Source organism: Canis lupus, chromosome 12 (genome assembly GCF_003254725.2).
Source record: "Canis lupus dingo isolate Sandy chromosome 12, ASM325472v2, whole genome shotgun sequence".
NCBI lineage: Eukaryota > Metazoa > Chordata > Mammalia > Carnivora > Canidae > Canis > Canis lupus.
In genome coordinates this window covers 398,251-423,916 of record NC_064254.1, presented here as the reverse complement: position 1 = coordinate 423,916, position 25,666 = coordinate 398,251, and the positions used below count along the sequence as shown (strand labels likewise).

Genomic DNA, 25,666 nt, shown 5'->3' with positions numbered 1-25,666 from the left:
TAGTATGTCTAGCCCCTTAGTCAACAGTTAGGCTCCCTATATAAAAAATGCTCTATGAAGCATTGCTCTATGAAGGAAGGCTCAAGCTCTTACATACAACCCTAGATCCTGAGTTCCAAATGTGGCACTGTACTGAAAAGCAGGATGAAGGAGCACTAGGATCAGGGCCCTGGAAATGGAAGCTGCTTAGTGGGGTCAAGTGGTCTATGGAAATCAGGATCTCTGAATGGTAGGAATGAGCACTGGCAAAGACAGGGAGGTTAGCCAGTGATAGAGAAATACAAACTGAAACAGGAAAAACAGAATGCAGAGCTGAAACACTCTCAGAAGCACATAAAGTGAAACACAATTATACTTTATTTGAAAGGGTGAATCCATCAATGGTGACTGGAGCTCTGAGGCTGCACTTTCTCCTCAGGGAGGTGGACTGGAATGGGGTGGGCTGCATTTGGTAGGGGTTGTGGTGGTTTGAGATCTGGGTAGATGAGAATTTGAGTTTTTTAAGATTGAAGCACTCTCACAGCAATCCAGAATCCAATGTGTCCTCTTCAGCTCTATGCCCTCCATCACCCCTATCTTCCTGGGGCATCCCCAGTTTTTCTCTACAAACCTCTCACCTGCCTGGTTCCCCAGCTGGGCCTCAGGCCGGTCTGCCCAGAGCAGATGATCAGGATCATTGAGGAAACGCTGGCTGCGCTCGCATGTTAGGCAAGTCTGTACTGTCCAGCGCTGTCCCCTACAGCCTGAGGTAAAAGTAGGGGCAGGGGAGTGCCCAGGTTTAGGAGAAGAAAAGGTTTCCCGCACCCAGTTTTGCCTCCACTGTTATATAGTAGGAATTCCAACACTCCCCAACTTTGAATACAAATTTATCTTACCCCTGCTTAAAGTCTGTCAATTTCTTTGGTATCCCTTAAGATAAAGTCCAAACCCCTTAACAAGCCTCTTCAAGATCTGCCCTATTTCCTTCTCTAGCCTCATGTTTTGCCCTTGCCTACCTCAAACTCCAGTCTCCTGAACTCTGGTCTCCTTGACACCACAAACTTGTCTCAAAATGCTCACACATGCCTAGAATTTCCCTCTCTTACTCCTTTTGCTTATCATGAACCACACCACTACTGGTGTAAGTAATTAAGGATTTTACATCCCTAAGTAAAGCATTTTTCTGGCTCCATGCCGGGAGCCCGGGAGCCTGACGCGGGACTTGATCCCGGGACTTCAGGATCACGCCCTGGGCCAAAGGCAGGCACTGAACCGCTGAGCCACCCGGGGATTCCCGGAAAGCATTTTTCTACACTACTCTTGCTTCTTAGTCTATCTTATCGGTCTATGATTTCAATGAGAATAATCCATTTTGTACAATACTTCAGACATCTTAGAAAAACAAATAACTTGCTGAATGAGTAAATGAATGGTGATGTGAATCCTGCGCTCCACCATGCAAAATAAAGGTACGGATGGGGGTGCGTTGCCTCCTACGGCAACATCATTTCCCTACTGCCCAGACCTTAGTTCGTCTAAACCGAGTTAGTGACTGAACACACCTGCTGTGTATGGCCGCTGTAAATCCCGCGCCAGACGCCCACCTAAGGAAGGACGGGGTCCCCTCCCCAGCCCGGTGCTCCTCAATCACCCAACACCACTGGGAGCACTCACGTCTCTGGCGCTGGGTGCAGGTGAGGCCCGGGACGAGGAGGGAAGAGCAGCCTCTACAGAGGGTCCTCTTCACCGAGGGGTCCCTGTGAGCGGAGGGGATGGTCCGATCGCTCCGCCCGCTCTCCCCGCTCCCACTCTGCCCGCATCCCGCCCGCCGCCAGGGTCCCGGACCGTCTCACCGCCGCAAGACAAGCCGCTTGGCGATGGTCCTCTCCGTGTGGCAGTAAAACCTCGCTAGCGCCTGGTTGTTAGGGTCCTGCGCAAGGACACAGTGTGCGGCCTGGAGGAGGGAAACCGTTGCTCTGTGGCCCGCCACACCGGCCGCCTCCCCGTACGCCCCCGACGCCGACTCACCTGGTACAAGAAGCTGAGCCTCTGGAAGGCCTCGCGGTCCTTCACCGGCCCAGCCATCGGCGCCGCGCTAGCCCTCACGCACGAACGTACGCAGGCCCCGCCCCTCCGATAGCCCCGCCCCGGGCGCCCGCGATGGCCTCCTGGGAAGTGTAGTTCCTGGACCCGCGAGCCTCCCTCCGCCATACTTATACTATGGCGCCGCCCTGCGGCCTCACAGACCCCAGCTGTTTGTAAACCCCTACCCACCCCTACAATCCAAGTCCAGGGTCCCTTTCGGAGATTTGGCTTCCTTCTAGTCTTCCTTGAGCCCATGATCAATTATACTAGGTAGGAAAGGCTAGTGAACAGGAGCATATCTTAAACTGCGAAACATCTTTAGGACAGAAGACTGGTCTCTTCATGCTGATAGGTTGGGGAGATGGTTATGTGCAATTTATACCCAGCTACAACTTCTGCCCTACTGCCTTGGAGCTAAAGGCAGATGCCTGAAAGATTACACACTGAAGGAAAAGAAGTCATGCATTCCAAAAAAGCACTGGTACTAGAATTGGAAAGGATCATCAGGGGGTCGAGGGAAGGAAGAAGCACAGCTTATTACCATTCTTTTTCACTTACAAAAAAACAAACAAAACAAAACAAAACCCACTTCCTATTATGCAGTGCACAGCAGGTGATCTTAGCTAACTTCTAGTCTTAGGTACTGGAGCACAGAAACTTTTGATAGTATCTCCTGCCCCTGAAACTCTCCCCTCCCCTGCCTTCTCCATTCTATGCATATACTTCATATCTCTTACTCTGACTTCTGTCTCTGGTTTGTTCTGTTTGACATCCTTTGTTTACCTCTGCCTCATAGTTCATGACCACCAGTTCCTCAAGTTAGAAGTAGATGTATATGAGCTGGAGGGCAGAACATGAATGAACTCCAAGACAGGGAGAGGGCAGCATTAAGTCAGGAGAGAAGAAGGCCTCTCTCCCTTCTCAAATCCCATCAGGCCAGAGGGAGCCAGGCTTTTCAGCTCAGAAGAAATGGCCGAAACCTACTCTGGGATTAATTTCACAAGGGTCCCTACATTCAAATGAGGTATATGTTTAAAATGTAGACATCCAGACCCATCCCAGATCTTGATCAAATCACCAAGGATGAACCCCAGGAATGTGCATTCTTAACACCAGTGATTCTTACACATCAATACAGGGTCACCATCAAATTACCACACAACACAGAGATCACTTCAGTGGATCCTTTGTTCCATATTATGTTTTACCAACCAAAGCATCTTGCCACAAAGAACCACAGTCAAAGGCACAAAGGTAAGAGGAGAGTCTGGACAAAGTCCTGTTGAGGTGGTAGGAGGAATTGAAACACCCTCAATAAATTACAGTTTCATGTCCCAATCTTCTGTGAACCCCTGATCATCCAAATAGCAGATATTCCATATCATTTGTTTGGTTTGGCATGCATTGCTGTAACCTTTTTTGACAACATGTGTACCCTATAAGTTGTTTATTTTGGCCTAATGTTAAAATGATTTACATTCTCTGATAGGGGAAATGGCAAAAGGTGAAGGATGGCAACAAATAAGAAAAGACTGGCTCCTGTGAACAACAGTTCCAGGCCATACGCACACAGGCTACAGAAAGTTGCCTATCTGACCCACCCCTCTACACTCTCTCTTCTACCCTGTCCTCAGGGTGAGAAAGACTCCATTTCCTTTCTCCCTTTTTGGCTTGAACACCTTAGCCAAGTAACAAGGCTGACAACTTGGGAGCAGCTGCTTAGTAACATTCTTTAAGGCCAGGGCTTTGGATAGAAAAGCCTTTGTCTTTCCTCTAATACCTGACTGTCTTTTCCAGGTTCCCTTGGGAACGCAATGAAAGGGTAGATGTGTCTTGAAGGGTAGATGTGTCTGGTACCTCATCTCTGCAGGAGAAAGGGTAGATGTGTCTGGTACCTCATCTCTGCATCTCCAACTTCTTGGAGATAACCAACTCTAAGGAGGCAGGCACTAGGCCAGCTTTGCTGAAGGCTGAGGTAGGGACCTGCATTCTCCTCTCTTTTCTTCTCACTCTCTCTTCCCCACATTCCTACCTCTGGCCAATCCTACTCATAATGGCAACTTACTCTGGGAATGGAAGACCAAAGAAACCCTTCATTAGTCTCTAGGAATCTGTTCCTTTAGCCCCTTTCCTGACTTTCTTTCTAATCTTCTTGATGCTCAATCTCTGTCCTCAAAAAAACTCCTTAACTTCTAGACCCATAAGGGCAGCTAACATTCGTTTTTATTTTAATCTAGAGGTACACAGACCCCTCTGATCTTCTTCAAGAAGTAAGACCATCCTGGGTCAAAGAACCCCTAAAAGGATGTACAGGGGTTTCTGTTTCCTCTTCTGGTTTTGAGCAAGTCAGACCCTCCCATAGACTTTTTGTTTCTGGAAAAGCCTCTCCCTTCCTTCCTAACCTATCCATGTGCAATAGAAAACCTGATGGACTTCAGGGGAGACAACCCCTGGGAACGAGCTCCCCACCCTAACACTTAGGAGGGAGACACAGTTCTGCTCTCATCCCAGACCAGTCCTACCTACTTCTCCATATAAACCATTCTAGAAACCAAGGTGCTTCTCCTAGACAGTGAAGGACTGGAACCAGGTAGACACAAAGACATTCCAGCAGGTCACAAGAAGGAAGGCCCATAGCTCTTGACCCTGACTCACTCCAAGTATCCCCACATCCCTACCTGTCACTCCCAATCTGTTGGGGGCCTGATAGTAAGTGGTGCAGCATTCTTCCGACCAGCCCGGATGCCTGGATAGAAGAGGGGCCAAAGTTTCTCAGTAAAAGTATCAGTAAAAGTGTAGATATGAGAGCGGTCTGTGACATTGTAAAAAGACAGCGTGCCAGCCTCATAGTCGAGGAATATGCCCACCCTCTTGGGTTTCACCTTGATGTGCAAAGGGGTAAAAGGCGTAGTGGTGGCTGCATATTTGTCCCCATTCCACAGCCGCACCCGCCAGTAGCCAGTCTCAGGGAGTGGAGTCAGCTCGCCCTTTCGGCTCACAGAGTCCCGGCACACGCCCACTGCCCAGTGGGTCTTATCACCCACCTCCACCTCCCAGTAGTGTCGGCCTGAGGTGAAGCCCTCAGTAGCCAGGACACAAGGGTAGAAGGTGAACCGCCGTGGTGTGTCAGGGAGATCCCGGAGTCTTGTTTCCACAAACTTGACGCTCTTACGATCTTCTGACAGGACTAGGTTAGGGTGAGCAGTCTCTGGGTCCAGGGTCACATCCGCTGGCGGGAGAAGCCAGAGTGGGGAGCTAGATGAGGATGGGAATAGCTAAATGCCCCTGCCTCACTCTTCCAGCCTGCCTTTACAGAGCCTGCTTCCTTAAAGGTCCCCAGAACACCATGATTTGGTTAACTTTCTCAATCTATGGTGTCACCTACGGGAGAGGAGGGAACAATGGCATCCCTTCTCATCCTGGCCCTAAAATAAACAAGTAATGAGCTCTTGATTCAGCAAAGGCTGATGGTTTAGGCTCCTCTCTAACCCTTGGCCACCCCCCTGTGACATCATCTCACTATATGAAGAAACACAAGTCATAGTTTAAGGGCCAGAAAGAACAGAAAATGTTAAGGATACACAGCAGATAGCATTTTGGTCTAGGGACAGGGTGACCATGTATCTGGAACAGTTCTGGTTTGAGACTATTTTCTCTGAGTAAATGTTAATGATTCTCCCTCTTACTCTCAAGGGGGAAACATGTTCAGGCATATTATTTAACCTCTCTGGGTGCCTATTTAGAAAAGTGTGGGCCTAAGAGTAGATGACAGTGAGACTGAAAGCCAAGAAAAGAGATGGATGTGGCTATGGGCACAAAAAGTGACAGATGAGGTAAGTGAAGCCCAGATAAAGTGGGACCTAAAGACTTTCTTCTCTGCTGATTCCCCCTACTAGTTTACTTTTGGGAACAACTCACCAATTAGCTGTTTAAGGATTTTCCTTAGGGCAAAGTACTGTCGGGGGAAATTGCTGAAGTTCTTTTCCAGCTCTATGGACACTGAAGTCACCTCCATGGTCTTCACCTTCTCACATCTAGGAGGGATAGGGAGATAGGGGAAGAAAGGGCAGGGTCAAGGGAAGCTCCAGAGGAGTGAGTATGCAGATATTGCCATTTTTAGGGAGAAACTAAAATTCTCCATCCTCCCACTTTCTCCCTCCTCTCTGAAGACAAGTACTCACTTACTGCTTTCTTTTGCCAATCTATGGAGAGCCACATGGCCCCCTGGACACAGCCTTATTTTAAGAATGAATCTCAGAACTTTCTGGGGGAATGGCTGTATTTCATGCAAGTGGGTAATCACTCTCCTCATTCTCCCAACCCCTCCTTTGTCTGTATTGTTTGGATACATTTCCATCCACAGGCATAGGGAGAATCTGGTTCTACATTATCTTGGTACTTCCTTACCAGGTTAGTCCTGATGCTTCAAGGGGAAAAGGTAACATCTATTACTCCCAGTGATTTGCTCTCTAACTGGCTTCATGGATGCAATGAACATTCTCCCACATCCTACCCAGACGCTGCCTGGCTTTCTTGTCTGTCTCCCCTCTTTACTGTACTCCTGGTCTCTAAGCCAACACCTAACTCACTCAAAGAGATGCAAGAATCACTTACTTTTCCAGGGTACTTTTGACATCCTAGAGGGAAGGAGAAAAGAAAGCAATATTGGTCCTGGTAGTCAAGGGTCCTAAAGGCAAAAGGTTCCCCTTCCTCCCCAAAGTTCTAGATTTTATTTCTATCAAATAGAAATAGGGCAAGCTGTGGGTCACAATGCAAATGGAAGAGCTCCAGAGGGATCTGAGTACATCCCTGCCAACCTGATCCCCATTTTCAACTTTTGTTTAGCATGAAGCTTGGTAATTTGCCATCACTTCCAAATGGTTTCTTGTGTCTTTGTCTTGCTCCTCAAGGACACTGGGAGCTCAATGCAAGGGACAGGGATTGTGTCCGCTCTTTACTCTGTCCCCCAAGTACCAACCACACACCTGTCTCCCTTGAGGATCAGTACAGACTGGTGCCATAGGAATGAATCACTTTCCTGTTGCTGTTTGTTATCCCCGTCTGGTACTGGTTAATAAACATTAATAACCGTGTGCCAATCTTGATTTGTGAATACTTGGGGTTCAGAAGACAAAGAAGACAAATCTCTGCCCCCCAAGGATTTCCCAGTTTAATATGGAAGGCAGAACACACATACATGAAGGGACACAAGAATAAATACCAAGCAATACATAACATGCAGATAAATGTACAATGAAGCCTCACTGATTCAAATGCTAGTAATCTAATCCCTAAAATAAGAGACATATTTCCTACAGCCTTGCTAACACCATTCATCGGCATAAAAGAACAAATTACTTCAAACATTTTAGAGGCATTATTTACATATCAAAGTAATATATTATTTATACATAATTTCAAGTGTCCTTCAAACTAGGTTTCTATTTTTTTTTTTTTTAGTACTACGTAAGTCAAGTTCCAGGACCTAAAAGTAATGGCAACTACATTTACATAATTTTTAACGTATAGTTTTTTTTCACTAATTCAGACTCGATTTCCCTCCTTCCAAAGGGAATTTTTTTCTTTGGTACAAATTAAGTACATAATTGTTCACAAGACATAAGAACACAAATGATTAGAAGGGGATGGGAGAAATCAGAGAAGCCTTTCTATAGAAAAAGATCCTTTGAGTATGTCTGGAAGGAAGAACTGGATTAGAGAAGCAGAGCAGAAGAGTGAGCATCCCAGGTTGACAGAATGGCCTGTGCAAACCTATACTGCACTTGACCTGAGGAGCTATGCAGGGACAAAGGTCGAACCTTAAGCATCTCGAAGCCCGACTGTAAGCACTTGCCCTCCACCTCAGCAGCCAAGTGGGCCAGGTCCCGGCGCTTGTCTCCAAGATGAGCAGCATTTTCTCGGAGGCGTTGTAGGATGTCTTGTTCCTCCTCCTCCAGTCGTGAAAGCAACATCTGTTGCTCTTCATCCAGCCGCCTATGAAGCTCTTCAAATTCCTTTAAGATCTGTTGTCGGCGACACTCCACTAGTCTCTGAGAAAAGAGGAAAAGTGTTATATTTAGCAGGGCCAGTGGGGCCCTTACCTACCCACCATGTGTATGAATTAACACAGACTTCCAGTGTCATTGGAAATAGTTTCATAGGACATTCATGTTTTTCTCCATTGAAATTTCCTTCTGTAAATAATGGCTCCATCCCCGTTGTTACCCCTACTGATTACTCGGGAATTAAGACCATTAGAGAGATTAACTTTTAAAAAGCCTGTCCTTCTATAAGTTAGTGAAAAAAAAATGCAAGATATAAGAACTCGGTAATATAATGACATTTACTATTTCAGATACAAGATATATCTGCTATTCCCAACTCTGAAGTTCTGGCTAATGCAGTTTATCAAGGAAAGGAAAGTAATGAGTACTAGAAGGTTAGAGACAAGATGGTCATCATTTGTTTATTGCCAGACATCTACCCACTAAAAACCAGAGAACCAACTGGAAAATATCAGAATCAGTAAGATTTTAGTAATGGGTTGTTATAAAATATATACAGTTGACTGTTGAACCATACAGGTTTGGACTGTGAGGGTTCATTTATACATGGATTTTTTTTTATAAATATGGTATAGTACCATAAAGGTATTTTCTTTTCCTTATGATTTTCTTTTCTTTTTTCTTTTCTTTTCTTTTCTTTTCTTTTCTTTTCTTTTCTTTTCTTTCTTTCTTTCCTTCCTCCTCCCTCCCTCCCTCCCTCCCTCTCTCTCTCTCTCTCTCTCTCTCTCTCTTCTTTCTTTCTTTCTTTCTTTCTTTCTTTCTAAGATTTTATTTATTTATTCATGAGAGACACACAGAGAGAGGCAGAGACACAGGCAGAGGGAGAAGCAGGCTCCACGCAGGGAGCCCGATGTGGGACTCGATCCCGGGTCTCCAGGATCACGCCCTGGGCCAAAGGCAGATGCTCAACCACTGAGCCACCCAGGCATCCCTCCTTATGATTTTCTTAACATTTCCTTTACTTTAGCTCATTTTATTGTGAGGATACAGTATACAATACAATAATATATAAAATAGGTGTTAATCATTGTTTATGTCATCAGTAATGCTTCTGGTCAACAGTAGGGTATTAAGAGTTAAGTTTTTCAGTATATGTGCTGCCAAAGTGAACACCAAGAATTAAGTTTTTCAATGACATGGATGGAACTAGATGGTACTATGCTAAGCAAAATAAGTCAATCAGAGAACGAGAGATATCATATGACTTCACTCATTTGTGGAATTTAAGAAACTAATCAGAGGATCATAGGGGAAGGGACAGAAAATAAAATAAGACAAAATCAGAGAGGGAGACAAACCAGAAGAAATTCTTAATCATAGAAAACAAACTGAGGGGTTCTGGAGGAAAGGCAGATGGGTCCATCTGCCTTTCTGAATGATGGGCATTAAGGAGGGCACATGATGTGATGAGGCAATGGGTATTATATGCAACTGATGAATCACTAAACTCTACCTCTGAAGCTAATAAAAAAGCTAAGTTTTGGGAGAGTTGAAAGTTATATGCAGATTTTCCACTGCACAGGGGTTGGCACGCCTAACCTTGTTCAAGGGTCAACTGTATATAGATTTCAGGAAGAATCTGTTAAATAGTTTTAATTACTTCAGAGAACTGACAGTTCCAGAAGTTTCTGATTAGTAGTTGAAATTTGAAACATGTTTTCTCTCAGCTACTACACAGAATTAAACCTCTAACATTCCTGAAATTTGATAATATAGGACTGAAACACCAGCCATAATACTTTCTGAGGGTTATCAGCAAGTATGTCCTTCCTTCTGTACCTCCACTGCAATAAGTGATCTGTCCAGATGGAGTCTCCAAGTGTCACGTGATTGATGGGGAAAAGTAAACCCAAGAGGAAAGGAAAAGAGAAGCAGAGACTGGGACTCTGGAAGTAAAGTAGGTAGGGACTGAAAGGCAGTGAATAGTGAGGGTGAATAGAGAAGGGCTGCAAAGCCAGCATGGGCCTTACAAGCCTGGTATTTCTGTATTTCAAGCTAGTTCTCAGCAGATGCTGGCTAGCTCCAGTTCTAGAGCTGCTGCTGCTTCTCATTCCATGGTTGCCTTTTCAGGTGCACACTGGAACAAAATATATTCTTACAACTTTTACCCTGTGCAAATTAATAAAAGGAAACCTCACTAAAAGGCAGTCAGGATGCCAGCAGGGGGAGCTCCCATGCCCTCCCACTGGCCAACTCTAGACCCAATCAAAGAGATGCACCTTGCAAGTCCTTACTATCTTTACCACCCCAGCAGGAGGAAAAAAGGTTTTCTTTGTGCAGGGCAATAAACACAGCCAGTGACAGACTGTCACAACCCAATCAATGAAAAGTCACTAAACTGAACTCCCAGTTTCCTCCAAGGACTTTCTAACATTTCTAACAGCCCTTCCCAATTACCCCCTTTCCTCTATAAAAGACTGGTCTTCTTTGTTCTCTGGACTTGCCTATGGTTTCACCTTAGCTTGCTTGTCCTGAGTTGCAATTTGCTGCTATTCCTGAATAAACTCATTTATGCTGGTAAAATAATTGAATTTTATTTCTTAATCCTCAAGTAAAATACAGTTTTTTCCTGTGTGTGTGTCTCTGTGTGTTAGTGTACATTGACAGGTGATGTATGGGTAGAATTCAGGATTCATAACTGTGGTAAATAGGAAGCAAAAGGGCTATCTTTCATATAATCCCATAATCCCTTTTCTTTTTTTCACTCTATCTATGTAGGGCAATGGTTCTTAATGGGGGTGTTACTTCCCACTAGGGATAATTTGAAAACAAGGGCGTTTTTTTTGTTTGCCTTAACTGGAGGTACTCTGGTAAGGCTGGTAGCACTACAATATGTGAGATGACTCTGTGACAATGCACTGTCCTGCACCATTTTCTATGTTCTGCTGTATATTTAAAAACATAGACCTGGATTTGAATGTCATTTTATACATAAACAGAGTAATCCTTACCCAATTTTAATACACCTGAATTTTTTTTTTCAGAAACGGCTGAATAAAACTAAGACTGCATTTTGTTTTTCTTAGAACTTTACCAAAAGTTACTTATAATTTTGAAAAATTATGTCATCAAGAGCTAAGTTGCTTGTGGTGCTTGTCAACATTACTATGCAATTATTTCAGTCTGAATCTGTGTTTGTTGCATTGTTTATGACATCATGTATACATACAAAGATAAAACACACTGCGGGTCTTTCAGGGTATTCGTGCCCAAATATTTATATAACAGATTTTATCTAAATCACTTTCCTTTATGTTGTGTGGGTGTATTTGGGTGGCGCAGTCTGTTTTTAAAATTACGCAGATAAGCTATTTTGCCTAGTTTTCACTTCAGTGTGGTTAATTACTAATTATTTATTTTTAAAAGGGGGCACTGGGTCTGATTCTGGAAGTAGGGTTGAGGGAGAGGTAGGAAGGAGAATTCAAATGGTCACAAAAGGAATGTTGGTGGTAGTTTTAGAGACCTCTGAATTTTTAAATCATCACAGTTCTGCTCAAGCATTTAGAAGGTTTTAAAAAATTTTTATTCCCCTCTTTATCCTTTACCTTTAAGAAGGTGATCAACAGGAACAGGAAAGTTAAGACTGGGAATAAGCTTCGTTTTCACATATTTTAAGTTTCTCAGGAGCCCTCCAAAAGAACAAAGAACTTTTTTTTAAAGTTCACCTTTGCAATCAAAATTAGTTAAAAATTTAAAAAATTCAAATGCTTGCTTTATTCAAATATATAAAGTACTAAGGTATACTTAGTAATACTTAATAATACTTGCTTTCTGTCAAAATGTTGTCATTGTTAAAAAAATTAGTGTTTCTATTATTTTCGAACTTGTGTTTAATTTCTGGTGATCCCTAAATCTCAACTCCAAGAACTCATTGTTTCTTCTGGATGCTTTTAATGAGGTCCAATTTCTATTTGTCTTCTTATGAATTTGCAACTGTGCTTTTTGTGCCATGTCATTATCTATTTTCTCCACTTCATTTGTAAGCTCAAGCAGGACAGGGACCGTGTTTTTGTTCATCATTGTTCCCCAGTGTCAAATACAGAATTTGGAAGTTTAATATATATTTATTGATAAATGCAGAGCTAGTATCCCTGATTTTGCCACATATTGGCTGTGTGATCTTGGACTAGATACTTATTCAGGTTTTGTTTCCTCTTGAGATAACTGGGGGTAATAATACCTACTTTACAAGGCATCTAAGTTCACCCTCGCTAAAGAAGACCTTCAGGACTCCCTTTCCTTTGTCTTATAGCTCCTCTAGGTCTCACATGTTCATTGTCCTGAACTCTTAGAACTCTAACCTGGGCAGAACCTTAAAACCTAATATAACCCTGTAAGTTTGGAATGTCATGGCACCCAATGAATTAATACCTGGGACTCAATAAATATTTAGTTATTACTGCCACTAAAGAACTGTTTACTGTCCTATAAATAAGTCAGATACCAAACTATCATGCTACAAATATGGTAATGCTATGAAAGAGAACCAAAATTATATGCAAATTAAGAAAGTTAATTTCTAAAGCTTCAAGGAAGGCTGCATAGGAAGTGGCTTTCATCCTGCCTGAAGGATAGATAGGATCTTATAGATGTAGGATGCAGAGAGGAAGAGTCTAGAAATGGACTAACATTATCTAGCATTCCTGGGCTAACTTAAGAGAATGTGGGCCTAAAGTCTCTCTCTGGGAGCTCTTTGCCAGCTTCTTCTTTCTTTCTCCCCAGTGGACCTTCCAATTCTCCTCTCCTCAATCCCTCTAAGGACTCCTATTCCTACTCTCTCCCTTCTTTACAAGAAAAAAGGAGACCAACGGGCATGAACTCCCTCAAATCTCCACATGTAAGATGTCCTGTCTATCCTTCCTTCATCTCTAATATCCTTCTCTTCAATACTTAATTCATGACAAATAATTTAAGTGCAACATATAGTGACAAAGAAGCCATTGTTTTTGAGAGAACAGCATTTTTCTAATGAATCAGGACTGGTAGATTAAATAATGTGTGGTTAATGTGTAGTTAACCGCCTGCAGAGCAGCCCAAATGGAATCTTGTGCCTTTACCTTGAGCTCTCCGGGCTTCTTCTCCTCAGAGGACTTGCAGCGGGTAATCTCCTGCAGCTTCTGCTCCAGGGGCTCCAGGCACTTCTGCAGTTTTTCCTGAGGGTGGGAAGTGGAAGAGGTGGCATTTGGGGTTGGCTGGAACACCCTACATTCAGAGGTTAACCCATTTATCCTAAACCATTTATTTGCTTCCTATCCATCTCTCCACCTCTTGGTTCTACTCCCTTCTTTGCCTGTCATTTGGGATGTCAACTTCTGCTCTCTCCTCCTGCCACCAGCCTGTCCCCATCATCCTCCTTACCCACCAAACTTCCCTCTCACTGAATCTCACAGTTGTCCAGCTGTCACCAACTCCATGTCCTTCCCCAATCCTATCACTTTCTTACTCAAGTGACTGCCTATTATGGTCAAAGTGACTTTTTGAACTCTGATATCCTTTATACTTGTCCTCCCATCCAACTCAAAGCACCAGCAAATATAAAGTCTTTATTACTTACACTGTAAATCACCTTAAATCTTGTTTCCAATATTAACATAATTAAACAAAATACTTGTTCAGTGCCTAGTTTTAAAATCTTTAGTTCCTATTACTCAAATATATACCCTGTGTCCCAACAGTAATTAAATCAGATGCCACATTTCCATTATCTAGGAAGATGTAAATGACAGATGAATTCAGCTTAGTCTGGTGAGGATCAGTCTAAACTGATGTTATGTATTTCCAATACCAATGGGAAAATAAGGAACATTCTGAGCAGGAGGACAGAATGAAGAAACCAGACCACTTTCAATTCTTCCTAAGTTTGATCATCTCCAAATGGTTTCATTCATTTAAAGAAAAATGACGTAAGACCATGCATACACCCATAAGACTCAAATGTTATGAAAAGTCAGAAGGCAATTTTGAGGCACTCCTCAAAACTGCTCTTCTTCATGCTTGAGGATAGCTGATCAGATGCACAGTGTGCCCTCTGTGTATGTAGCTTTGAAGGGACTAGAGAGTAAGGCCAGATGCAGTCTTGCCCTCAGGAGCTTAGGATCCTCTACCCAGGGAGTCTCCCATCCTCTGCGCTCCTCCCTCTTGTCCCACATTGGCATCATGTGTCTGGTTCCCCACCTTGTACTCCTGTGTGGCATCATCCAGTGGCACGACGGTGTGGGCCCGGTGGGTGTGGGAAATTGCACATATCAAACATACAGCCTCCTGATCCTCATAGCAAAAGAGGCTGAGGGCCTCATGGTGCTGGGGGCAGAGGCTCTCATCTCGGATCTTCCGCTTGACAGCCTGGAGCTGCTTGGCAATTTCCACCATACTGCCTAGTTGTCGATTAGGCCGAAGACTGCGGTAGCGGGATGTTTTTCGACAGACAGGACAAGGAAAGTCCCTCTCTAGGTCCTCCCACCAGCGAGTGATACAAGCTTTGCAGAAGTTGTGCCCACACTCAATGATGACAGGCTCCTTCAGATACTCCAGGCACACAGAGCAACTCGCTTCCACCTGTAAGTTCTCCAGAGCTGCAGCTGTGGAGGCTGCAGAGGCCCCAGCCTCTAACAGACTTGTCTCTGCCATTATTTAACTTAGGGATGAAAGGGGGCAGAGAGAGAAAAATATTAGTTGGGGGTTTAATATTTTTGTATCCCTGGCCTGACATTTACTCCCATGATAAATCCTAACTCCAGTTGGCCCTATCTTGGTATTTTACATCTTCTTTTCCGCTAGATTCAACCTCCCTCTCCTTCTCTCTCCCTTTTTAAAGTAGGCTCTGTGCCCAGTGTGGAGCCCAACACATGAGTCTCATGACCCTGAGATCAAGACCCAAGCTGAGGTCAAGAGTTGGATGCTTAACTGACTGAGCCACCCACGTGCCCCTCAACCTCTTTGTTTTCAAAACCCGTGACTCCTGGGTATCTATTTTTTTTTTTCCCTCCTCAGAACACTGACACCCAATCACCAATCTCTTTTGTCTTTACCTCTACTTTTGCTTGTTAGAGGCTTCCTTCAACTCTGGCCTAGCATAACTCTCCTGATCCAGACTTACCCCACATGTATCTTAAAAACAGACCAAAGTATCCCTAGTTTGACATATTTCTTCTAATAGATGAGAAAGGAAGTTGGGAAAGTGAAAAGTGCCATAAAAGCCAAAGTATTAAGATTTCTTAAGTATATTTTAAAGTTTTGTATTACAGAAGAACTTTATTACAATAGCCCCTTGGAATATAACCTTCTCTGCCACTGTTCTCTCACTTTTTCAAAGGGTAATAGAAGGAGTAAGTTAGGCAAGAGTGACAAGCTCTTCTTTTCAGAAAAAATTGATATTCTTCCTTTTATCAGACTAGTCTAGAGGAAGTGCACCTTCTTGGAATGAAATGATTCACTCAACACCCCATTTCTTTGCGTGCATTTGGACATTTGGAACTGCTGAGAAGTGATAAATATGTGCAAATACACTAAAGAGAGTATTAGTCGATACTTCTTGAAAGGAGGGCTGACAAGCCTTTTCTAAATATCCAGCAGTAAATGGAGTCTTTTGAAACAGCTATTGATAACTAATTCCTTGGAGGTACTGTGCCTCCAATTAATAGGACCTGGAGTGGTTGGGAATTAGAGAAACATAATGAGACAAAGTCTCCCTTAAGTGAAGGCTCAAAATATTGGAAATGCATCAAAGAGATTTATAAGGCAGAAGGCTGGTCCCCCACTCCTTCCTTGAAATTCACCACTTTTATCCCTGAAATATTTGCTTTCTCTAGCCCCTATCCCTTCCCTTGCATACCAAGTGACCCAAGAGAAGAAAGGAAATATAGTTAACTCTAAGTGCTAAGGGAGAAGTGGACATGTAATGAGTGACAATGATTATTATATATATCAATGACATACATTGAAAGTGTTTTAATTTGGCGTAGTAGCTGATAACTTATTTGGACCTGAATTCTTCCCTCAACCAGGAGAGAAGTTCAGTCAGATGACTTTTTCTTTTCCGAAAGGAATCCAACTTGGACTAGTGAACCTGCCCCTTGCTTCCAGAAATCAGGTGGCCTCCTCACCTGCGGTGAGTTAGGGACCGGGGTGGATCTAGACTGGCAAAGAAGTGGTGTGAAAGAGAAATGGGGAAAAGGTCAGGGAAGCACAGAGAGGACTTGGAGTCACAGCCACAGTGAGGCCTCAGGCGCCTCTGGGTTGGTCATTTCGTTCTCTCTATTCCTCGCATCTCAGTAGAAGGGCAAACTTCAGGGACGTCCTCGTTTTGTTTCTACCACTGTCCGGGGTCCCACCTTGCGACCCTCTCCTGAGCGTCGTCCAAAGCTCAGTCCCACCCTCGTCTCCATCTTCTCTCGCCAGATGTGGCGTAGGGGGAGTGGAGGGGGAGAGGAAGCGTCGCGGTTGACAGGGAGGGAGGACAGCGTGTCCAGGTGAGGAGGAGGTGTGACGTGGAGGTGGGATGCCCGCCGCTATGACGCAGCCGGGGCCCGCGGTGACGGCGTCAGAGGTTCACCCGGGGAGGCGAGCGGCAGCGGGACGGGGGAACGGCGGGGTAGCCAAGCAACGCCGGACGCGCTGACGTCGCCGGGGCGGCAAAACGTCCGCCCGGGCCCGAGGCGGGCGGAGGCAGCTGTGGTTACGTGCGGGGGGCCGGTGACGCAGTCGCGGGGCGCTGGGACGCGGCGTGCGGAGCCGGCCGGCGGGGGCAGGCCCCAGGGCCCGGGCGCGGCGGCGGGACGGCACCTACCTTCCCGGCTTCAGGTCCGGGAGTGCGGGGCGCGGAGCCGCCGGAGCGCTGCCTCCCTCCTTCCTCCTCCCCCCGCCCCCGCCCCGCGGCGCGACACACAATACTCGCCGGAAGCGGAAGCCGCGCCGAGAGGCTCGTGTCAGTGGGAGCCGGGGTGTCGGCCGGCCGCCGCGGGCAGGTCGAGCGGTCCTCGCGGGAGAAGGAGGAGGCGCGGGGCCAGAGGTGAGAGGCGGCCGGAGGAGGCCAGAGCGAGAAGGGACCCCGAGGGGCAGGTGGCTGGAATGTGGGCGTCCCGGTGACCGCAGGAATCCTCTGGAGAAAGAGGGCCGCGCATGCGCCTGGTTGGGCGCTGAAGCCCCATGGCCCGCAGGGCGCCGCTGGGCGCGGGGGCAGCCGGCTGGCCCCTCGGGCTGCGGGGCCTGGCTGCGGCCACGCTTGCTGGCCCGCGTGGGTCCGTGAGCCGCGAGGGATAGGGTCAGGCCGCTTGCGGACTTTGAGCTACACTTCTCCTCTGTTCAGCCCCGTCCAGAAGCAGGTGTCGACCGAGGCGGCGGCCAGTTACGTGGCCGACCTGCGGGGCTCAGCTGGCACGTCACTTCCGACTCGGTGAGTTTTAGCCTTTTAACATTCCAGGATTAGCTAAGTTTCCCTGCCGTGGGCTTCAGCAGCTCCTCGCCCTACCCTTTCTAGGCGGGCTGTAAAGACATTGTTTACCTGCCCCGCTGGAGTGCAAGACCTAGTCCTGCCATTCTGCCGCTCGCCTTGCCGAGCGAGGAGTGGAGGATACAAAGCAAAAGGCCCAGTGACCCATTTTGTTCCTGTGTAAGTTGTGATGTCGTTTACACAGTGTAGTATTTAACCTTTTATCCTAAGAGCCAGAAATTGTTTATTTGTAGGAAATATCAAGTGTACAGGGTACAGGGATTTAGAATCATGCATACTAAATAAAATCGGTCTGCTTGCTCTTATTTTCTGGTAGCCAATGATTTGAAGACGATTAAACTTGGGAAAATTACATTTACCTTTTTTCTCATTGTTATTTGACTCTTAGGAATTTTAGGGGTAAAATTTAGTTTACAAAATGCATCAATTCTAAGATAGGGTAGTTGGAAAGCCGCTAACGGGGGTCCGGGGGTGGCCTAGCCTCTTCAGCTTTGCTTTGGAGGGAGGATAATAATGGTGGTGAGGTTTGGTTCTGGTTTTGATTTGTTCATTTGTAACTAGCATTCCATTCTGGCTTTCGATTTGTAGGTGACCATTCCCAGGAGGAAGTGCATTTCAAAGGTCTATGAAGAATGTGTTTACCTGGAGACTGATTATTAACAAGACTTTATGTTGAATATGGAAGGAAAGATAGGGGAATGTTTAGGTAAAACAATATGACATAGAATAGGGGTTGGCGAACCTTTCCTGTAAAGAACCGGATAAGCTGCGTTTTCCTCTTTGAGGCCCATACCCTTCCTCTGTATTTATAATGTGAAAACAGTGTTAGACAATACCAAAGGAATCAGACATTGCTTTGTTAATAAAACTTTCTGTATGGGCACAAATTTGACTCTCATATGTCATAAAATACTTATTTTGGGACGCCTGGGTGGCTCAGTGGTTGAGCATCTGCCTTTGGCTCAGGGTGTGATCCTGGGACCAGGGATGGAGTCCCACAATGGGTTGCCTGCAAGGAGCCTGCTTCTCCCTCTCTTGGTGTCTCTGCCTCTCTCTCAGTGGGTCTCATGAATAAGTAAATAAAATCTTTAAAAAATATAAATAAAATATTTTTATTTTGATTTAATCTCCAATCATTTAAAAATGTAAAAACCATTCTTAGCTTGCAGGCCATCTAAACACAGGTAGCAAACCATAGTTTACCAACCTGTGACATAAAACAATAATGAAGTACCCAGGATTTTTCAAGAGAGTAGTTGGGAAAGAAGGTGAACACAATGCTATGATCTCTTCTGTCTATATGGTAATACACAAAATAGTAAAAAAAGATATCTCAAATCTTAACCCACATTTGTTATGACTTGTGAAACTTCATAGGCTGAGATTTATGAGTATAGTAGGATATTTAAACCAAGAATCATATTCCTTGTTCAGAATTGAAAGGGATTTTAGTTCAGGAGACATGAAATAATGTTGAGTTATAATGTTGATTTATATAGATCAAGGGATTTCCACCACAGGAGTATGCAAAAATGAATTACAGTAATGAGATGAAATGGAATTAAAAAAATTTGTTTTAATTTTTCTTTATTTATTCATGAGAGACAGAAAGGCAGAGACATTGGCAGAGGGAGAAGCAGGCTCCCTGGAGGGAGCCTGATGTGGGATTCAATCCTAGGACCCTGGGATCACTCCCTGAGCCGAAAGCCAGACGCTCAACCACTGAGCCACCCAAGGGTCCCTAAAATTTTGTTTTCAACTTCTTGTTTAACACCCAGTGCTCATCACTTTAAGTGCCCTCCTTTAATGCCTGTCACTCAGTTACCCCGTTCCTCCTACAGCAACCCTCAGTTTGTTTCCTGTAGTTAAGGATCTCTTACAATTTGTATCCCTTTCTGATTTTGTCTTTATTTTTTCTTTCCTTTGCCTATGTTCATCTGTTTTATTTCATAAATTCCACATAGGAGTGAAATCATATATTTGTCATTCTCTGACTTTGCTGAGCATGATACCTTCTAGTTCCATTCATGTCCTTGCAAATGGTAAGATTTCATTATTTTTGATGGCTAAGTAGTATATACAATGGAATATTTTATTTTATCCATTCACCTTTTTTTTTTTTTTTTAAAGATTTTATTTGTTTATTTATTTGTAGTAGACATAGAAAGAGAGAGAGAGAGAGGCAGAGACACAGGAGGTGGGAGAAGCAGGCTCCATGCTGGGAGCCCGACGTGGGACTCGATCCTGGGACTCCAGGATCGCACCCCAGGCCAAAGGCAGGCGCTAAACCGCTGAGCCACCCAGGGATCCCCTATCCATTCATCTGTTAATGGACATCTGGGCTCTTTCCATAATTTTGCTTTTATGGATATTGCTGCTTTTATGTTTATCATTGGGGGTGCTTGTGCCCCTTTAAATCACTATGTTTGTATCTTTTGGATAAATACTTGGTAGTGCAATTACTGGGTCCTGGCTTAGAACTATTTTTAACTTTTTAACTTCTTGAAGAACTTCTCTCCATCGTGTTTTCCAGAACGGCTGCACTAGTTTGCATTCCCACCAACAGTGGAAGAGGCCCTCTATCTCTGCTTCCTCACCAACACCTGTTGTTTCCTGAATTGTTAATTTTAGCCATTCTGACTGGTGTGAGGTGGTATCTCATTGCGGTTTTGATCTGTAATTTCATGATCCTGATTGATAGTATTTTTTCATTGTCTGTTGGCCATATGTATGTCTTCCTTAGAGAAATGTCTAGTTATGTCTTCTGTGCATTTCTTGACTGGATTGTTTTTTTGGGTGCTGAGTTTGATAAGTTCTTTTTTTTTTTTTTAATTTCTTTTTATTAGAGTTCAATTTGCCAACATATAACACCCAATGCTCATCCCATCAAGGCCCGTCACCCAGTCACCGCAACCCCCTGCCCACCTCCCTTTCTACCACCCCTTGTTCGTTTCCCAGAGTTAGGAGTCTCTCATGTTCTGTCACCCTCTCTGATATTTCCCACTCATGTTCTCTCCTTTCCCCTTTATTCCCTTTCACTATTTTTTATATTCCCCAAATGAATGAGACCATATAATGTTTGTCCTTCTCTGATTGACTTATTTCACTCAGCATAATACCCTCCAGTTCCATCCAGGATGAAGCAAATGGTAGGTTTTTGTCGTTTCTAATGGCTGAGTAATATTCCATTGTATGCATATACCACTGAGTTTGATAAGTTCTTTTTTTTTTTTTTAATTTTTTTATTTATTTATGATAGTCACAGAGAGAGAGAGAGAGAGAGAGAGAGGCAGAGACACAGGCAGAGGGAGAAGCAGGCTCCATGCCCCGGGAGCCCGATGTGGGATTCGATCCTGGGTCTCCAAGATCGCGCCCTGGGCCAAAGGCAGGCGCCAAACCACGGCGCCACCCAGGGATCCCTGATAAGTTCTTTACAGATGTTGGATACTAGCCCTTTATCTCATAAGTCATTTGCAAATATCTTCCCCCGTTCTCTAGGTTGCTTACTTTTGTTGACTGTTTCCTTTGCTGTGCAGAAGCTTTCTATCTTGAAGTCCCAATAGTTCATTATTGTCTTTGTTTCCCTTGCCTTTGGAGACAGGTATAGCAAGAAGTTGCTGTGGCCGAGGTCAAAGAGATTGCTGCGTGTTCTCTAGGATTTTGATGGATTTTTGTCTCTCATCCTTTTGGAGTTTATTTTTGTGGATGGTATAAGAAAACGGTCCAGTTTCATTCTTCTACATGAAAATTTTCCAACATGATTTATTGAAGAGACTGTCTTTTTCCAGTGGATATTCTCTCCTGCTTTGTCAAAGATAAATTGACCATAGAGTTGAGGGTTCATTTCTGTGTTCTCTGTTCTATTGATCTATGTGTTTGTGTGCCAGTACCATACTGTCCTGATGATCACAGCTTTGTAAAACAGCTTGAAGTCAGGCATTGTGATGTCCCCAGCTTTGGTTTTCTTTTTCAACATTCCTTTGGCTATTTGAGTTTTTTTCTGGTTCCATACAAATCTTAGGATTATTTGTTCCAGCTCTGTGAAAAATGTCCATGGTATTTTGATAGGGATTGCACTGAATGTGTTGATTGCTCTGGGTAACATAGACATTTTCACAATATTCATTCATCTAATGCATGAGCGTGGAATGTTTTCCCATCTCTTTGTCTCCCTCAATTTTTTTCATAAGTGTTCTGTAGTTTTTAGGGTACAGATCCTTTACCTCTTTGGTTAGGTTTATTTCTAGGTATCTAATGGTTTTTGGTGCAATTGTAAATGGGAACAATTCCTTGACTTCTCTTTTTTCTGCCTCATTGTTAGTGTAGAAATGCAACTGATTTCTGTGCATTTTTTTTTCTTTTTCTGTGCATTGATTTTGTGTCCTGCCATGTTGCTGAATTCCTGTATCAGTTCTGCCAATTTTGGAGTGGAACCTTTTGGGTTTTCCACATAAAGTATCATATCATTTACGAAGAGTGAAAGTTTTACTACTTAGTTGTTAATTTCTTTTTTGTTGTCTGATTGTGGAGGCTAAGACTTCCAGTACTATGTTGGACAACAGAGGTGAGAGTGGACATCCTTTTCATGTTCCTGATCTTAGGGGAAAAGCTCTGTTTTTCCCTGTTGAGGATGATATTCACTGTGGGTTTTTCATAGATGGCTTTTGTGATATTGAGTTATGTTCTTCCTGTCCCTACATGGCAGGGAGTTTTTATTAAGAAAGAACGCTTTATGTTGTCAGATGCTTTTTCTGCATCTATTGAGATGATCATATGATCATTTGGTTCTTGTCCCTTGTTTATTTTTTTAAGATTTTATTTATTCATGAAAGACACACACACACACAGAGAGAGAGAGGCAGAGACACAGGCAGAGGGAGACACAGGCAGAGGGAGAAGCAGGCTTCATGCAGGGAGCCCAACGTGGGACTTGATCCCGGGACTCCAGGATCACGCCTTGGGCCAAAGGCAGGTGCTATAAACCACTGAGCCACCCAGGGATCCCCGGTTCTTGTCCTTTCTTTTACTAATGTGGTATAGTACATTGATTTATTTGTGGATATTGAACCACTCTTGCAGCCCAGGAATAAATCCCACTTGGTCATGGTGAATAATTCTTTTGATGTCCTATTGGATCCTATTGGCTAGTATTTTTTTTTTTTAAGATTGATTGATTGATTGATTTATGATAGACATAGAGAGAAGAGAGAGAGAGAGAGGCAGAGACACAGGAGGAGGGAGAAGCCGAGAGCCCGACGTGGGACTTGATCCTGGGACTCCAGGATCGCTCCCTGGGCCAAAGGCAGGCGCTAAACCGCTGAGCCACCCAGGGATCCCCTGGCTAGTATTTTTTTTTTTCCCCTGGCTAGTATTTTAATGAGAATTTTGGCATCCATGTTCATCAGGGATATCGATCTGTAATTCTCCTTTTCGGTGGGGTCTTTGGTTTTGGGTTCAAGGTAATGCTGGCCTTATAGAATGAGTTTAGAAGTTTCCCTTCCTTTTCTATTTTTTGAAACAGCTTCAGAAGACTAGGTATTAATTTTTCTTTAAATGTTTGGTAGAATTCCGCTGGGGGGCTGTCTGGCCCTGGACTCTTATTTGTTGGGAGACTTTTGATTACTGTTTCAATTTCCTTGCTGGCTATGGGTCTATTCAGGTTTTCTGTTTCTTCCTGTTTCAGTTTTGTTAGTTTAAATGTTTCTAGGAATGCATCCATTTCTTCCAGATTGCCTAATATGTTGGCATATAATTGCTCATAATGTTCTCTTATAATTGTATTTCTTTGGTGTTGGTTGTGATTTCTCCTCTTTCATTTATTTCTCCTCTTTCATTTCATTATGATTTTATTTATTTGAGTCCTGTCTCTTTTTATTTTTTGTAAGTCTAGGCAAGGGTTTATCTGTCTTATTAATTCTTTCAGAAAACCAGCTCCTCGTTTTGTTGATCTGTTCTACTGTTCTTCTGACTTGTATATCATTGATTTCTGCTCTAATCTTTATTTCTATTCTCCTACTGAATTTAGGCTTTATTTGCTGTTCCTTCTCCAGCTCTTTTAGGTGTAAGGTTTCCTTGTGCATTTGTGATTTTTCTAGTTCTTTTTTTTTTTTTTTCCAAAGATTTTATTAATCTGAAGAGGAAGAGAGAGCATATGTGCGCACAAGGAGGGGGAGCAGCAGAAGGAGGGAAGGTGCAGGTTCTCTGCCAAGCAAGGAGCCCTGATGCAGGGCTGGATCCCAGGACTCTGAGATTATGACTTGAGCCAAAGGCAGATGGTTGACTGAGCCATCAGGTGCCTGAGGTTTTTCTAATATTTTGGGAGAGGCTTGTATTGAAATGTACTTCCCTCGCTGTATCCCAAAGGTTTTGAGCTGTTGTGCTTTCATTTTCATTAGTTTGTATGAATCATTTTAATTTTTCTTTAATTTCTCAGTAAACCCATTCATTCCATAGTAGAATGCTCTTTAATTTCCATGTATTTGTGTTCTGTCTGAATTTTCCCTTGTGACTGAGTTCAGGTTTCAAAGCATTGTGGTTTGAAAATATGCAGGGAACCCCCCCCCCAAAAAAAAAAAAAGAAAAAAGAAAATATGCAGGGAATAATCTGAATCTTTTGGTACTGGTCAAGGCCAGATTTGTGACCCAGGTTGTGGTCTATTCTGGAGAATGTTCCATGTGTGATCGAGAAGAATGTGTATTCTGTTGCTTTAGGATAAATGCTCTGAATATATATCCTTGAAGTCCACTGTGTCATTCAAAACCCTTGTTTCCAAAAAAAACAAAACAAAACAAAAAAACCCTTTGTTTCTTTGTTGATTTTCTGCCTAGATAATCTGTCCATTGCTGTGAATGGGGTGTTAAAGTCCCCTACTATTCATTGTATTACTATCCATGTGTTTCTTTAATTTTGTTATTACTTGGTTTATATAATTGGCTGCTCCCAAGTTAGGGGCATAAATATTTACGCTTGTTAGATCTTCTTGTTGGATAGACCCTTTTATTGATATAGTGTTCTCCTTCCTCTTTTAATATCTATGGTTTAAGCTCTAATTTGTCCAGTACAAGGATGGCTTCCCCAGGTTTTTTTTTAAAGACTTTATTTATTTATTTATTTATTTATTTATTTATTTATTTATTTATTTAAGACTTTATTTTTTTATTTGACAGAGAGAGAGAGAGAGAGAGAACGAACACAGGCAAGGGGAGCAGCAGGCAGAGGGAGAAGGAGAAGCAGGCTCCTTGTTGAGCAAGGAGCCTGATGTGGAGCTTGATCTCAGGACCCTGGGATCATTACCTGAGCCACAGACATTTAGCCAACTGAGCCACCCAGGCGCCCCCCACTATCCTTTTGATGTCTATTAGCATGATGGGTTCCCACTTATATAGGTATTATTTCCCTTTATGGAATTGCTGTGTTTTCTAAGTATCTCTTCATGATCTAATAGGTTCCTTTGTCTCTTTTTTTTTTTTCAGCTTTCTTATTTCCATCAGTTTATCTTCTGTATCACTGATTTACTCTTCTGCTTCATTCATCTTTTTTGTAGCCTCCCCTTGGGACTGCATCTCGGTAATAGCATTTTTAATTTCTGCCAGACTAAATTTTATTTCTTTATTTCTACAGTAAAGGATTCTCTAATGTTTTCTCTGCTCTTTTCAAGCTCAGCTAGTGTCTTTATACTTGTTATTTTAAGTTCTAATTCAGACTTTTTTTTTAAGATTTTATTTATTCATGAGAGACACAGAAAGAGAGAGGCAGAGACATAGGCAGAGAGAGGAGCGGGCTCCATGCAGGGAGCCCTATGTGGGACTTGATCCCAGGTTTCCAGGATCATGCCCTGGGCCAAAGGCAGGCACTCAACCGCTGAGCCACCCAGGAGTCCCTAGTTCAGACTTCTTATATCCATATTGCTTAAATTCCTGACAATGAGTACTATCTCGTGTTCTTTCTTTTGGGGTGAATTTCTCCATCTTGTCATTTTGTCTAGAAGAGAAAAGAAAAAAAGAAAACAACAACAATGGAAGAAAAACCAAAACAAAAGAGAACAAAAAACTAGATCCTGGGTATGTTTTGTTCTGCTTGTTAAGAAAC

General features: G+C 43.5%; 2 protein-coding genes across 8 annotated transcripts; one reads left to right on the top strand and one right to left on the bottom strand.

Moving 5' to 3' along the window:
* Window positions 1-334: 334 nt before the first annotated feature.
* LOC112641236 (E3 ubiquitin-protein ligase TRIM39) lies at window positions 335-17,054 on the bottom strand. 7 transcript variants are annotated; one of them, XM_035697791.2, is made up of 11 exons: window positions 16,915-17,054; window positions 14,304-14,763; window positions 13,187-13,282; window positions 7,884-8,114; window positions 6,679-6,701; window positions 5,983-6,098; window positions 5,109-5,293; window positions 1,833-1,933; window positions 1,654-1,736; window positions 611-743; window positions 335-475 (listed from the first exon to the last, which is right to left on the bottom strand). In XM_035697791.2, the coding sequence occupies exons 2-11, from the start codon at window positions 14,754-14,756 to the stop codon at window positions 415-417; spliced, it is 1,482 nt and encodes a 493-aa protein (XP_035553684.1). In that variant the 5' UTR covers window positions 14,757-14,763; window positions 16,915-17,054; the 3' UTR covers window positions 335-414. The 7 variants fall into 7 exon arrangements, 6 of the variants coding, with proteins under 6 accessions (XP_035553684.1, XP_035553683.1, XP_025273852.1 ...); XM_035697790.2 differs by having other exon boundaries at window positions 618-743; XR_004804245.2 differs by lacking the exon at window positions 335-475 and having other exon boundaries at window positions 684-743; window positions 1,825-1,933.
* On the top strand, window positions 16,639-18,464 carry LOC112641835 (translation initiation factor IF-2-like). The gene is made up of 5 exons (XM_049092597.1): window positions 16,639-16,659; window positions 16,724-17,136; window positions 17,434-17,520; window positions 17,605-17,736; window positions 18,166-18,464. The coding sequence occupies exons 1-5, from the start codon at window positions 16,639-16,641 to the stop codon at window positions 18,167-18,169; spliced, it is 657 nt and encodes a 218-aa protein (XP_048948554.1). The 3' UTR covers window positions 18,170-18,464.
* The last annotated feature ends 7,202 nt before the right edge of the window (window positions 18,465-25,666 follow it).